General features: G+C 45.5%; 1 protein-coding gene across 1 annotated transcript in view; it reads left to right on the top strand.

Moving 5' to 3' along the window:
• The window catches only part of LOC121574689 (inositol 1,4,5-triphosphate receptor associated 2), a 30,605-nt gene that overhangs the window by 15,542 nt on the left and 2,690 nt on the right, over positions 1-12,373 (top strand). Inside the window, exons 21-35 of the mRNA XM_045212349.1 lie at positions 914-1,013; positions 1,222-1,396; positions 1,972-2,062; positions 7,880-7,926; positions 8,182-8,264; positions 8,376-8,536; positions 9,005-9,089; positions 9,318-9,366; positions 9,506-9,533; positions 9,619-9,759; positions 9,937-10,071; positions 10,183-10,339; positions 10,406-10,449; positions 10,573-10,709; positions 10,960-11,067. Coding sequence (XP_045068284.1) covers positions 914-1,013; positions 1,222-1,396; positions 1,972-2,062; positions 7,880-7,926; positions 8,182-8,264; positions 8,376-8,536; positions 9,005-9,089; positions 9,318-9,366; positions 9,506-9,533; positions 9,619-9,759; positions 9,937-10,071; positions 10,183-10,339; positions 10,406-10,449; positions 10,573-10,709; positions 10,960-11,067 — 1,541 coding nt within the window. The remainder of the gene's footprint in view (positions 1-913; positions 1,014-1,221; positions 1,397-1,971; positions 2,063-7,879; positions 7,927-8,181; positions 8,265-8,375; positions 8,537-9,004; positions 9,090-9,317; positions 9,367-9,505; positions 9,534-9,618; positions 9,760-9,936; positions 10,072-10,182; positions 10,340-10,405; positions 10,450-10,572; positions 10,710-10,959; positions 11,068-12,373) is intronic.

Consider the following 12,373-nt stretch of genomic DNA (forward strand, 5'->3'; position numbering starts at 1 on the left):
TGGGGTTGCCCTCATGTGTTTTGTGAAAGGAACATTGCTCTGTCACTGTTAAGATTTGACTGGTGGCTGTTTTTCATATAAAATAATGGGTGTTCATTTGAGTAGAACCCCCCACCTTGGAACATTGCTTTGAATGGTGATGTCCCTTCTAGTATGTAGATATACGTAGTCGTCAGGAGTGCATGTGACCGTATGTGACGATGATGACAGTTTTAAGAGGCCACTTCTGGTGGGCAGGAAACGGTCATAGGCCCCGTTCAAATACTTTGAACATTCATCCTTCCCTTATATCTTCCTTGAATGAATCACCTATCTATCCTGGTCACTGAGGTTTTGTGTAGCTTTTACCAGTCCAGTCATCATGTCTGATCAGTGATCACTCCAAGGAAGGAACAGAGGAAGGATTTTAAGAGTATTGGAACAGGAGCAGAAGTGTTAACCACACCTCTGAGAATAGACAACAGGACATGGACAAATCTAGCCTGGAACACGCACTCTTTCCTTCCATCTTCCTCTCTCATACTTTTTACTTTCCTCCCACTTGACATAACAACTCATACAGCCTTGTATTTATTTGACTACCAAATTGACTTATTTGCTCATGTCATTAGTTCTAGATAGACAAAACTGAATAAATAGCTCATCTTCTGAAGTCAAGCTTTCTTACTTAATCGGATCGATAGGGAATGGACAGTGACTCACACTGATACAGAGGTAATATGAGGTTGTTTTATATGCTTTGTTGTTGGATAAGCAAAGGCGTTGTTGCTTGTCAGTCTGATTTCACTATATCCTTTCACATGAACTGAATGGACAGGTAGCTGTTATGTATTGATGCTCGTCTGTTTATCATATTCATACTCTTATTATAAAAAAATTACATGGATAATTATCTGTATGTGTTGTTCCTCAGGGTGCCAAACTCCCAGAATGCTTTGGGCCTGAGGACGCCCACCAGCAGGCTGTTGACACTGAGGAGCATCCACTCCCTCCCTCCCACTCTTCTCTATCGGGTAAGACCATCTCTCTCTCATCACTCTCTCTCTCTTCCTCCCCTCTGATCAGTCTTTCTCTCTCTGCACCATGCAATCCCTGACTCACTCTAGCCTGCACCTACAGCAAATGTAGTATTTCTCTTCATGCATTCAGTATATTTCATTTAGTTGGATGGCCCTCTCCAATGCTGTTTCACTTATGACTCCTCCTCACCCTTTTGTCCAGATGCAATGAGCCCTGACACCATAGTGCCCCTTCTTCAAGACACACCTCAGCCTGGCTCACCAGAACATGACAGGACCATCACTGCTGGCAACAGTCCACCCCCCAGGTTGGCTGAGATGGTATCTCCCAGCTGCACTTACCCTGTGATGGATGAGACCATTTTACTCACTGGCGGGTGAGAACCAAGCTCTGTGGCTTTTACTGTACAGTCGTAGTTTCGGTGTATGTGAGTGCACTGTAGCATGCTTCTCTTCCTCTCTGAACACATTTGCCAGTCAAATTAGTGTTTTCCAAGCTGAGTGAGGAGGGAAGTGTTGGCTGTGTAATTGGGCCTCTTTAGCGATACTTTGCATACCCACAATGCACCTGTAAACGGGGCTGGGGCAGTGACTTTGCTCTCATAGGTAGGTGCAGTCACAGTCAGTGACCCCAGCTGCTTCCTACTATCTAAGAGAGATAAGCACCCACCCAAAAAATGTATACTGAGAGAGAGAATGTATAATTTCTCTGGTTGGGCTCCAAGAGACACTGATAAACTGGGGCGGCAGGTAGCTTAGTGGTTAAGAGCGTAGTGCCAGTAACCGAAAGGTCGCTGGTTCTAATCCCCGAGCCGACTAGGTGAAAAATCTGTCTGTGCCCTTGAGCAAGGCACTTAACCCTAATTGCTCCTGTAAGTCGCTCTGGATAAGAGCATCTGCTAAATGACAAAAACATTAAAATACTGACCTTTCACCTTTCTCTCTGGGTCAGCCCCCAGCAGACAGACGGCAGTGAAGGAGGAAAAGAAGTAGAGGACGACATCACCTCGACCAATATGACGACCAATATAAATGACGCACAGGTCAGTACAATACACAGGAAGTATTTTACTGATGGCACAATGATGAAAACGAACTTCCTTCATTGACAGTCACAGCCACTGTGACAATCTCTGTCTTGACTTCCCCTTTTCTATCACTCTCTCTTTCCCTCTCTCTGTCTTTTACTCTCTCTGTTCATTCTCTTCCTGGTTGGGCTGAGTGGTGCTGTGTTGTGGATGGGATGGAGGGGTATGGACAGGGGCTGGTCGGCTAAGGGCTGTGCCCAGAGAGGAGGGGGTTAGGGTGGAGGAGGACCCATGGTCCCTCCCACCTTTGTGTATTCTGATTCAGTTGCTCCACTGCACTGTACACTTTGTCAAGGGAGGCAAGTATGGCTTATTTGGTTCTTAGCTCCAGATTGTGTACAGATAATTTCATGTCTGTGTAATAATGTAGTCTTTATGTTTACGTGTAGTCTACTGTAAACTTTTCTCTATCTTTTCTGAGCAGGTTTGTGTGTGTTATATAGGGCGGCAGGTAGCTTAGTGGTTAAGAGCATTGTGCAAGTAACCGAAAGGTCGCTGGTTCTAATCCCCGAGCCGACTAGGTGAAAAATCTGTCTGTGCCCTTGAGCAAGGCACTTAACCCTAATTGCTCATGTAAGTCGCTCTGGATAAGAGCGTCTGCTAAATGACTAAAATGTTATTTCATTGTTGTCACAGGGGTTAGCTGTGAGTCCATCCACAGAGACAGACATGCTATTTCTGTTATTCCAGTCTCCTGCTCTGTGTAGGCACAGCGGGGTGGCACTCCTGTGAGAAATGTTTCCAGAGGGAGCCAACAGATTCCTTCTAATACAGTTAAGAGTGCAAGTTTAATCTGTCTGTGGCAAGCATTTACAGCTGGATCTGTCTGTCAGTTTGGTAGACTGGAGAGTAGTGAGAGAGCAGGAAGGTTAGAGCGTTGGGCCAGTAACCGAAAGGTTGCTCGTTCAAATCCCTGAGCCTGGTAAGAAATCTGTCTGTGCCCTTGAGCAAGGCACTTAACCCTAATTGCTCAAGTGTTGCCGTTGATAATGGCTGACCCTGGCCGTGACCCAACTCTCTGGGGGTGTCTTGGGGAGCAGTGGTGATTTTAGCATGTAAACCTTGGTGGGGCAAACAAAAACAAATGTGACAAATGGTGCCCACAAACTGTTAGGGCCTACATAAAGCTGTCCCAACAGCAGTCCCAACATCTTACCACTGCTACACCTGGCAATCAGCAGAGCCTTGTCTGGCAGCGAAACAGTTAATTCGGCCTCATTTACTGCCTTTAAAAAAAACATAGCTGTTATGGCTGACTTGCTTAAACAAATGTGGTTTCTAATGACAATTGAGATGTACAAAGTATGGCATAAGGGGACGACAAGCGGATAAGAGGCAATCCATAATTTCAATTAAGACATTAAGGAGCGAGCTAGGACGGACGTAGTCAATAGAACTATTTGTTTAGCACTTTTGAAATGTACAGCGACAGAATTCAGAACATGGGCCATTCTTAGTGTTCTCCCTGTACACCAAGTCAGAACCGTAGGATAAATAAAGGGGGCATATACAGTGGGGGGAAAACGTATTTAGTCAGCCACCAATTGTGCAAGTTCTCCCACTTAAAAAGATGAGAGAGGCCTGTAATTTTCATCATAGGTACATGTCAACTATGACAGACAAATTGAGGGAAAAAAATCCTGAAAATCACATTGTAGGATTTTTAATGAATTTATTTGCAAATTATGGTGGAAAATAAGTATTTGGTCACCTACACAGGAAGCGGCACAGGTCCTAATCCAGGCACTTGTCATCTCCCGTCTGGATTACTGCAACTCGCTGTTGGCTGGGCTCCCTGCCTGTGCCATTAAACCCCTACAACTCATCCAGAATGCCGCAGCCCGTCTGGTGTTCAACATTCCCAAGTTCTCTCACGTCACCCCCCTCCTCCGCACACTCCACTGGCTTCCAGTTGAAGCTCGCATCCGTTACAAGACCATGGTGCTTGCCTATGGAGCAGTGAGGGGAACGGCACCTCCGTACCTTCAGGCTCTGATCAGTCCCTACACCCAAACGGGGCATTGCGTTCATCCACCTCTGGCCTGCTGGCTCCCCTTCCTCTGCGGAAGCATAGTTCGCTCAGCCCAGTCAAAACTGTTCGCTGCTCTGGCACCCCAATGGTGGAACAAGCTACCTCACGACGCCAGGACAGCGGAGTCACTCCCTTCCGGAGACATTTGAAACCCCACCTCTTTAAAGAATACCTGGGATAGGATAAAGTAATCCTTCTACCCCCCCTTTACTCCAACCCCCCAAATTTTTTTTTAAATAAATAACAAACATTGTAAAGTGGTTATCCCACTGGCTATAAGGTGAATGCACCTATTTGTAAGTCGCTCTGGATAAGAGCGTCTGCTAAATGACGTAAATGTACAAACAAGCAAGATTTCTGGCTCTCACAGACCTGTAACTTCTTCTTTAACATTTACATTTACGTCATTTAGCAGACGCTCTTATCCAGAGCGACTTACAAATTGGTGCATTCACCTTATAGCCAGTGGGATAAACACTTTACAATTATATATATATATATTTATTTTTTTTGGGGGGTGGGTGGGGTAAGGGGAGGGTTAGAAGGATTACTTTATCCTATCCCAGGTGTTCCTTAAAGAGGTGGGGTTTCAAATGTCTCCGGAAGGTGGTGAGTGACTCCGCTGTCCTGGCGTCGTGAGGGAGCTTGTTCCACCATTGGGGTGCCAGAGCAGCGAACAGTTTTGACTGGGCTGAGCGGGAACTGTGCTTCAGCAGAGGTAGGGGGGCTAGCAGGCCAGAGGTGGATGAACGCAATGCCCTCGTTTGGGTCTAGGGACTGATCAGAGCCTGAAGGTACGGAGGTGCCGTTCCCCTCACAGCTCCGTAGGCAAGGCTCCTCTGTCCTCCACTCGTTACCTGTATTAATGGCACCTGTTTGAACTTGTTATCAGTATAAAAGACACCTGTCCACAACCTCAAACAGTCACACTCCAAACTCCACTATGGCCAAGACCAAAGACAATCTGCAATAGGTAAGCAGCTTGGTTTGAAGAAATCAACTGTGGGAGCAATTATTAGGAAATGGAAGACATACAAGACCACTGATAATCTCCCTCGATCTGGGGCTCCACGCAAGATCTCACCCCGGGGGGTCAAAATGATCACAAGAACGGTGAGCAAAAATCCCAGAACCACACGGGGGGACCTAGTGAATGACCTGCAGAGAGCTGGGACCAAAGTAACAAAGCCCTACCATCAGTAACACACTACGCCGCCAGGGACTCAAATCCTGCAGTGCCAGACGTGTCCCCCTGCTTAAGCCAGTACATGTCCAGGCCCGTCTGAAGTTTGCATTTGGATGATCCAGAAGAGGATTGGGAGAATGTCATATGGTCAGATGAAACCAAAATATAACTTTTAGGTAAACTCAACTCGTCGTGTTTGGAGGACAAAGAATGCTGAGTTGCATCCAAAGAACACCATACCTACTGTGAAGCATGGGGGTGGAAACATCATGCTTTGGGGCTGTTTTTCTGCAAAGGGACCAGGACGACTGATCCGTGTAAAGGAAAGAATGAATGGGGCCATGTATCGTGAGATTTTGAGTGAAAACCTCCTTCCATCAGCAAGGGCATTGAAGATGAAACGTGGCTGGGTCTTTCAGCATGACAATGATCCCAAACACACCGCCCGGGCAACGAAGGAGTGGCTTCGTAAGAAGCATTTCAAGGTCCTGGAGTGGCCTAGCCAGTCTCCAGATCTCAACCCCATAGAAAATCTTTGGAGGGAGTTGAAAGTCCGTGTTGCCCAGCGACAGCCCCAAAACATCACTGCTCTAGAGATCTGCATGGAGGAATGGGCCGAAATACCAGCAACAGTGTGTGAAAACTTTGAAGACTTACAGAAAACGTTTGACCTGTGTCATTGCCAACAAAGGGTATATAACAAAGTATTGAGAAACTTTTGTTATTGACCAAATACTTATTTTCCATCATAATTTGCAAATAAATTCATTAAAAATCCTACAATGTGATTTTCTGGATTTTTTAAAATAATTTTGTCTGTCATAGTTGACGTGTACCTATGATGAAAATTACAGGCCTCTCTCACCTTTTTAAGTGGGAGAACTTGCACAATTGGTGGCTGACTAAATACTTTTTTCCCACACTGTAGGTGACACTGCCGGACTGCACACAGAGACCCGAATTCAGTTTAGAATTATCATCGGAGGTTGCATTATCAAAGCACGTCGCATGCATGTCAAAATACCACTATAACATTACACCCGCTTCAATGCGCTGTCTCCTATTGCTGCACATCGGTAGAGAATGTGTGATCAACAAATGGTATGAGAGTAGATATGGATATTTTTTGTAACAATTGGTCCCCATTTAAGAACTTGATATTTAAACAATTTCCTCTCCATCTCTGTTATTCATGAGCTGATCTGCAATCTGTATAATCATAATCTCGATTTTTATGTCATTCGTTGGGGGTTATCTAGCAAGCTTAGCAACTTTGGTCATTTGACTTTTGTTTGACTGCCGTTACAAAGTCTGTATGATTCAACAACGCTAGCCTACTCGGGGTGCGTCCTGATCGCGCTCTGTGTCGATATAGCGTAGGCCCAGCCTACTGCTGAAATGTTCTGAATTAATTGAGGAACATAACGCTCAGAATTTATGAACGGCCTGCTTCGCAATTCACAACAATGACATTGGTGATCAAAGTTTACTCTATCATTACTAAATATCAGTTTCACTTGCTGTGAAATCTTTACATAGGCTAGTGGCGCCTGCAATGTGGCCACCGACAATCTTATTTTTGGAGAACCCTGGTTTAGTGACCATATCTTGGTTTTAAACGCTTGAAATGGGCACTTCAGATATTTGCGGTATTTCCTGGGACTTTCGGGATAAATATGAATTATTCCTGATATTAAAACTTGGTTGAACACACTTAAAGTTTTATAATCCCATCATGACACATAGTAACATCAACGTTGCCAGTCTGGCAGTTATTCAGTAGCAGGAAATGAAGACACTGGTGTTATTGGCCAAATCTGCCTGACTTCATCACCCTGTTTGCTTAAGCTATGTGCTGGACTGGTTGTTGCATGAATAAATGCAACAGTCTTGGATTGTCCTGTGTCCTTGCTTCTGAATAACCGTTTTGTTTATAAACATGGGTTGTGTAGAGTTGAAATGCTACATAGATAATACATAAAAGGGATCTGGATCCAGCTTGTATCTGTTTTGCAGTGTGATTTGAGGTTGGTTTTTATAGTGTAATTCTCCTCTTGATTGTTATGCACAGTTACATTACTCAACTACCACTCAGCATAGCTCTGCGCTCGAGTATCCAGCTTTATATAGTCTAGTGCCTTCCGCTCTTACCCATCTGTAGTGTGTGTGCCGTATTCCAACGCCCCCACTACTGCCAGTGGAAATGCCTTGTCCACACTTATTCTGTCCAACACTTATACTCACACACACAGCCCCCGACACACACACACACACACACACACACACACACCGCACACAGCTGCAGGGCTCTCCACCAACCAGCACATTATGTAAGAAATGAGTATTCTCCATCCCATCCTTTAAATTCACTGTACAGAGCAGAGATAACATTCTGATGCCATGGGACAGGTATGGAATGTCGCTCTTTTTAATCGTTTACTTCCTCTGACAAGTGGTGCTAAAAGTATGTTACAAGGCCACCTGCATTTCTCTCACCTCTCTCTCATTTCTCTCTCTCTCTCTCTCTCTCTCTCTCTCTCTCTCTCTCTCTCAGAAGCTAACCCAGGACCAGCTGGCTGAGAGAGTGCTAGCCGAGGACAGGTGAGTGCGTGTGTGTCTACATGGTTGTGTCCTAGTTACATGATGGAAGTGGTGTACTTTCCTCTGACATATGCTGTCTGTGTGCTGAGATATTTTCTGTTAGGAGGTTAATGTTGGCTTTGTTTGGAATTGTTTAGAACATTACTCTTGCTTTTGGTTGTGATCGAGACATACGGTAGTGATAAGGGCAAGTTGTGCAATTTGTTTTGGCATGGTGGAATTGCTGCAGCGCTCTATAATGTGTGTGTGTTCCAGCCTGTTGACAGTACTAGAGGAGGAGGAGGAGGGCATACAGGAGTCAGTGGTGCTGGTGCCTACAGTGGAGGGGGACTTGGCAGGTAGGAGGAAATAGAGGAGCTATGGCCTCCTGCCAACATTGTGTCTCTGTGTACGTGAGTGTGTGAGAAGGTGTTTGCATGTGTGTAACACTCCTTTCACTGGCTCTACAGGGACAGTCAGTCTGGCAGGGGACGGAGGCTCTCAGACCATGGATGGACTGACTGTTACGTCCACTGACCCATCACATGGTCCAAGGGATGCTATGACCCCTGACCCGTCAGGAGCCAAAATTGACTCACTGGTTCTCAGGAGCAAGTTCAAGAAGGAACTGGTGAGCGGTCTATTTAATGATATATGGCCCCCTGTCTCAAATGGCACCCTAATCCCTAGTGCACTACAAGGGGTTCTGATCAAAAGTAGTGCACTATGTAGGGAATAAATCATTTGAGATAAGAGCTCTGTGATAGTGAGAGACCTTATGACTTATTGAGAAAATGTAATCATTCCTGTCTTGGAGTGAAAATTCTTTCACTTTAGTCGACTCTGTGCTTATCTACACAGGGAAGCACTTCACAGCGCTCTGGCAGAATGGATGATAGTCCTACAGTATACCTAGCTAGATCTGTAAATGTTACATTGGTTACCGGATACAGTCTGTTAGATCATTAGAATCGAGTGTGTGTGTGTCTGAGGCGGAGGATAGCAGCGAGACCGAGAAGTGTGTGTGTGTGTACAGTGAGGGAGAAGTGTGTGTGTGTGTGTGTGTACGGAGGGTGTAACGTTCACCGCAATCATCCAGGAGCTGTCTCACAATATGGATGTCATCGAGGAAGGGAAGGTACCAGAGGACCTGAGTGAAACCAGTGTTACCACTGAGAAGGAAGGTGAGTTAACCCCAGATTCCTCAGCTGATAATGTTCTTAATATTTTAATGCTAGTATAAGTCTAATTACTGACTGAAGTCAAAATGAAATTGTCACGTTGTGTGGTCGATATAGTTTTTCTAATCTCCCTCTTTCTATTGTAAAAGAGAGATCAATAGCAAGACCAATGATTTGATATTTTAAAACATGAACCTCTTTCTCGCTCTCTCTCTCTGTGTGTCGTACCAGCTGAAACCTCTGTTGTTTCTGAGGACTCAACCATAGGGGACAGAAGCAGGTAGGCTACTCAACATACAGTACAATACCTCATATTTTAGAGATGCATTGCAAGATAATATAAATGCTCTCAGGTACTGTGACACTCATAGCTCTGTTTTCTAGTGACATATACTGTAATACTGTTTTCCTCATTGCAGCCTGTTCCCTAATGAAAAGGAGATTGAGGTAGTGGTAAGCATTCCAACCATTTATTTCTCTTGATTATCTCTGTATGTACCATAGAGTTAAGGCTGTGTTGTCTATCTGTCAGACGGAGTTCCAGCGCCTGTCCTTGGGCTTTAAGTGTGACATGTTCACCCTGGAGAAGAGGCTGAGGCTGGAGGAGAGGTCACGGGACCTGGCAGAGGAGAACGTCCGGAGGGAGGTGTCCAGTTGCCAGGGACTACTACAGGTGAGAGGTGTGAGAGGGAGGGACTGGGGACAAGGGAGACAGTTGAACCACATGTAAAGGGACAGGTTGAAGCGGGGGACACAGGAGTGAGGTATCCAAATGTAGCTGTCAGGACCTGCTACAGGTGAGAAGGGTATACAATTTCTATTTTACCTTCCTTGTATCTGCTCTTGCCAGGCCCTGTCTCCTCTGTGTGAGGATGATAACCAGTCTATGGAGATCATCCAGAGACTTCAAAAGAACCTGGACATCCTCATCCAGTCCATGACCAGAGTGTCCAGTCGCTCAGAGATGCTGGGCGCCATACATCAGGTACAGTACAATTGAATTGCGTGATTTGTCCCCCTCTCTCCTCCCCTTTGAGGAGTCATATAGGTAGACTGTGTAGGTCTGCGTCTGTGTGATGTCTCTCTCCCCCTCCAGGAGTCTCGTATAGGCAAGGCAGTAGAGATAATGATCCAGCATGTAGAGAACCTGAGGAGGATGTACACTAAGGAACATGCTGAGCTCACGGAGCTGAGAGAAAACATGCTGCAGAACGAGAGGTCCTTCGGAACCCACTCTGGAGGAACACACTCAGGTGAGGAACACACATACACACCTCTATCTTATGTTTCTTTCTAATACTGAATATTTTTTCCTTCAGATGATTTCAGAGTCAAGAAACAATCTGGATCGGCGTACTATAAGGTAGGTCAGTAGGTTCAGTGAATGATACTGTACTGCTGTTTTAGTCACTGTAGTAATCACTGTCTGCATCTGTGCACTGTCTTGTATTTGAAAAAAGGGTTTCCCTATTCCTCCTTTCCTCAGGCATCAGCCCGACGGGTCAGCATAGCAGCTATCCCCCGGTCCGGTGGGGGAGGGGGACCCATGCACTTTGACATGCCCAATAAAGCACAGGACACCACAGAGACTGAGGCAGAGAGACTCACTCGCAGATCTCCCTGGTAGGTAGACTACAGCACTGTGTGTGTGTGTGTGGGAAATACGGAGTTGTTGAAGAATATTTCAACGCAGTCTTGACCCTGCTTTGCAAAACAAACACCATTCTGATTTCTGAGGAAGAAATTTGCATCTAGGTGTTTGTAAATTAGGGGCCTTTGTTAAAACATGACGTGCTGGTTGTGTAGTCTGTGTTGGGTGTCGTGTGGAATGTGACGTGTGGATTGTGTATGTATGTATGTGGTGTGGTTACAGGAATGTGACAGGGAAGAAGAGCACGACGCGTCCTCCTCTAAAGCGCTTTGTTAGCTCCGGGGCTTGGGTTGAGACTGACGAGCCTTCACTCATGATGATGATGAAGGGGTAAGGCCTGATGTCTGCTGTGTGTCAGAAGCACACGTGTGTCGCACATTACCTCAACCTGAAAACAAACATTCTGCATGATGTGTACATTTTAATTTACCCAACCATGTACTCTATGTACAGTGAGGGGGAAAAAAGTATTTGATCCCCTGCTGATTTTGTACGTTTGCCCACTGACAAAGAAATTATCAGTCTATAATTTTAATGGTAGGTTTATTTGAACAGTGAGAGACAGAATAACAACAAAAAAATCCTGAAAAACGCATGTCAAAAATGTTATAAATTGATTTGCATTTTAATGAGGGAAATAAGTATTTGACCCCTCTGCAAAACATGACTTAGTACTTGGTGGCAAAACCCTTGTTGGCAATCACAGAGGTCAGACGTTTCTTGTAGTTGGCCACCAGGTTTGCACATATCTCAGGAGGGATTTTGTCCCACTACTCTTTGCAGATCTTCTCCAAGTCATTAAGGTTTCGAGGCTGACGTTTGGCAACTCGAACCTTCAGCTCCCTCCACAGATTTTCTATGGGAAGTCCCATGTAGCTCAGTTGGTAGAGCATGGCGCTTGCAACGTCAGGGTTGTGGGTTTGATTCCCACGGGGGACCAGTATGAAAATGTATACACTCACTAACTGTAAGTCACTCTGGATAAGAGCGTCTGCTAAATGACTAAATTGTAAATTAAGGTCTGGAGACTGGCTAGACCACTCCAGGACCTTAATGTGCTTCTTCTTGAGCCACTCCTTTGTTGCCTTGGCCGTGTGTTTTGGGTCATTGTCATGCTGGAATACCATCCACAACCCATTTTCAATGCCTTGGCTGAGGGAAGGAGGTTCTCACCCAAGATTTGATGGTACATGGCCCCGTCCATCGTCCCTTTGATGCAGTGAAGTTGTCCTGTCCCCTTAGCAGAAAAACACCCCCACAGCATAATGTTTCCACCTCCATGTTTGACGGTGGGGATGGTGTTCTTGGGGTCATAGGCAGCATTCCTCCTCCTCCAAACACGGCGTGGTGAGTTGATGCCAAAGAGCTACATTTTGGTCTCATCTGACCACAACACTTTCACCCAGTTCTCCTCTGAATCATTCAGATGTTCATTGGCAAACTTCAGACGGGCATGTATATGTGCTTTCTTGAGCAGGGGGACCTTGTGGGCGCTACAGGATTTCAGTCCTTCACGGCGTAGTGTGTTACCAATTGTTTTCTTGGTGACTATGGTCCCAGCTGCCTTGAGATCATTGACAAGATCCTCCCGGGTAGTTCTGGGCTGATTCCTCACCGTTCTCATGATCATTGCAAC

This window comes from Coregonus clupeaformis, unplaced genomic scaffold, assembly GCF_020615455.1.
Source record: "Coregonus clupeaformis isolate EN_2021a unplaced genomic scaffold, ASM2061545v1 scaf0009, whole genome shotgun sequence".
Lineage (NCBI taxonomy): Eukaryota > Metazoa > Chordata > Actinopteri > Salmoniformes > Salmonidae > Coregonus > Coregonus clupeaformis.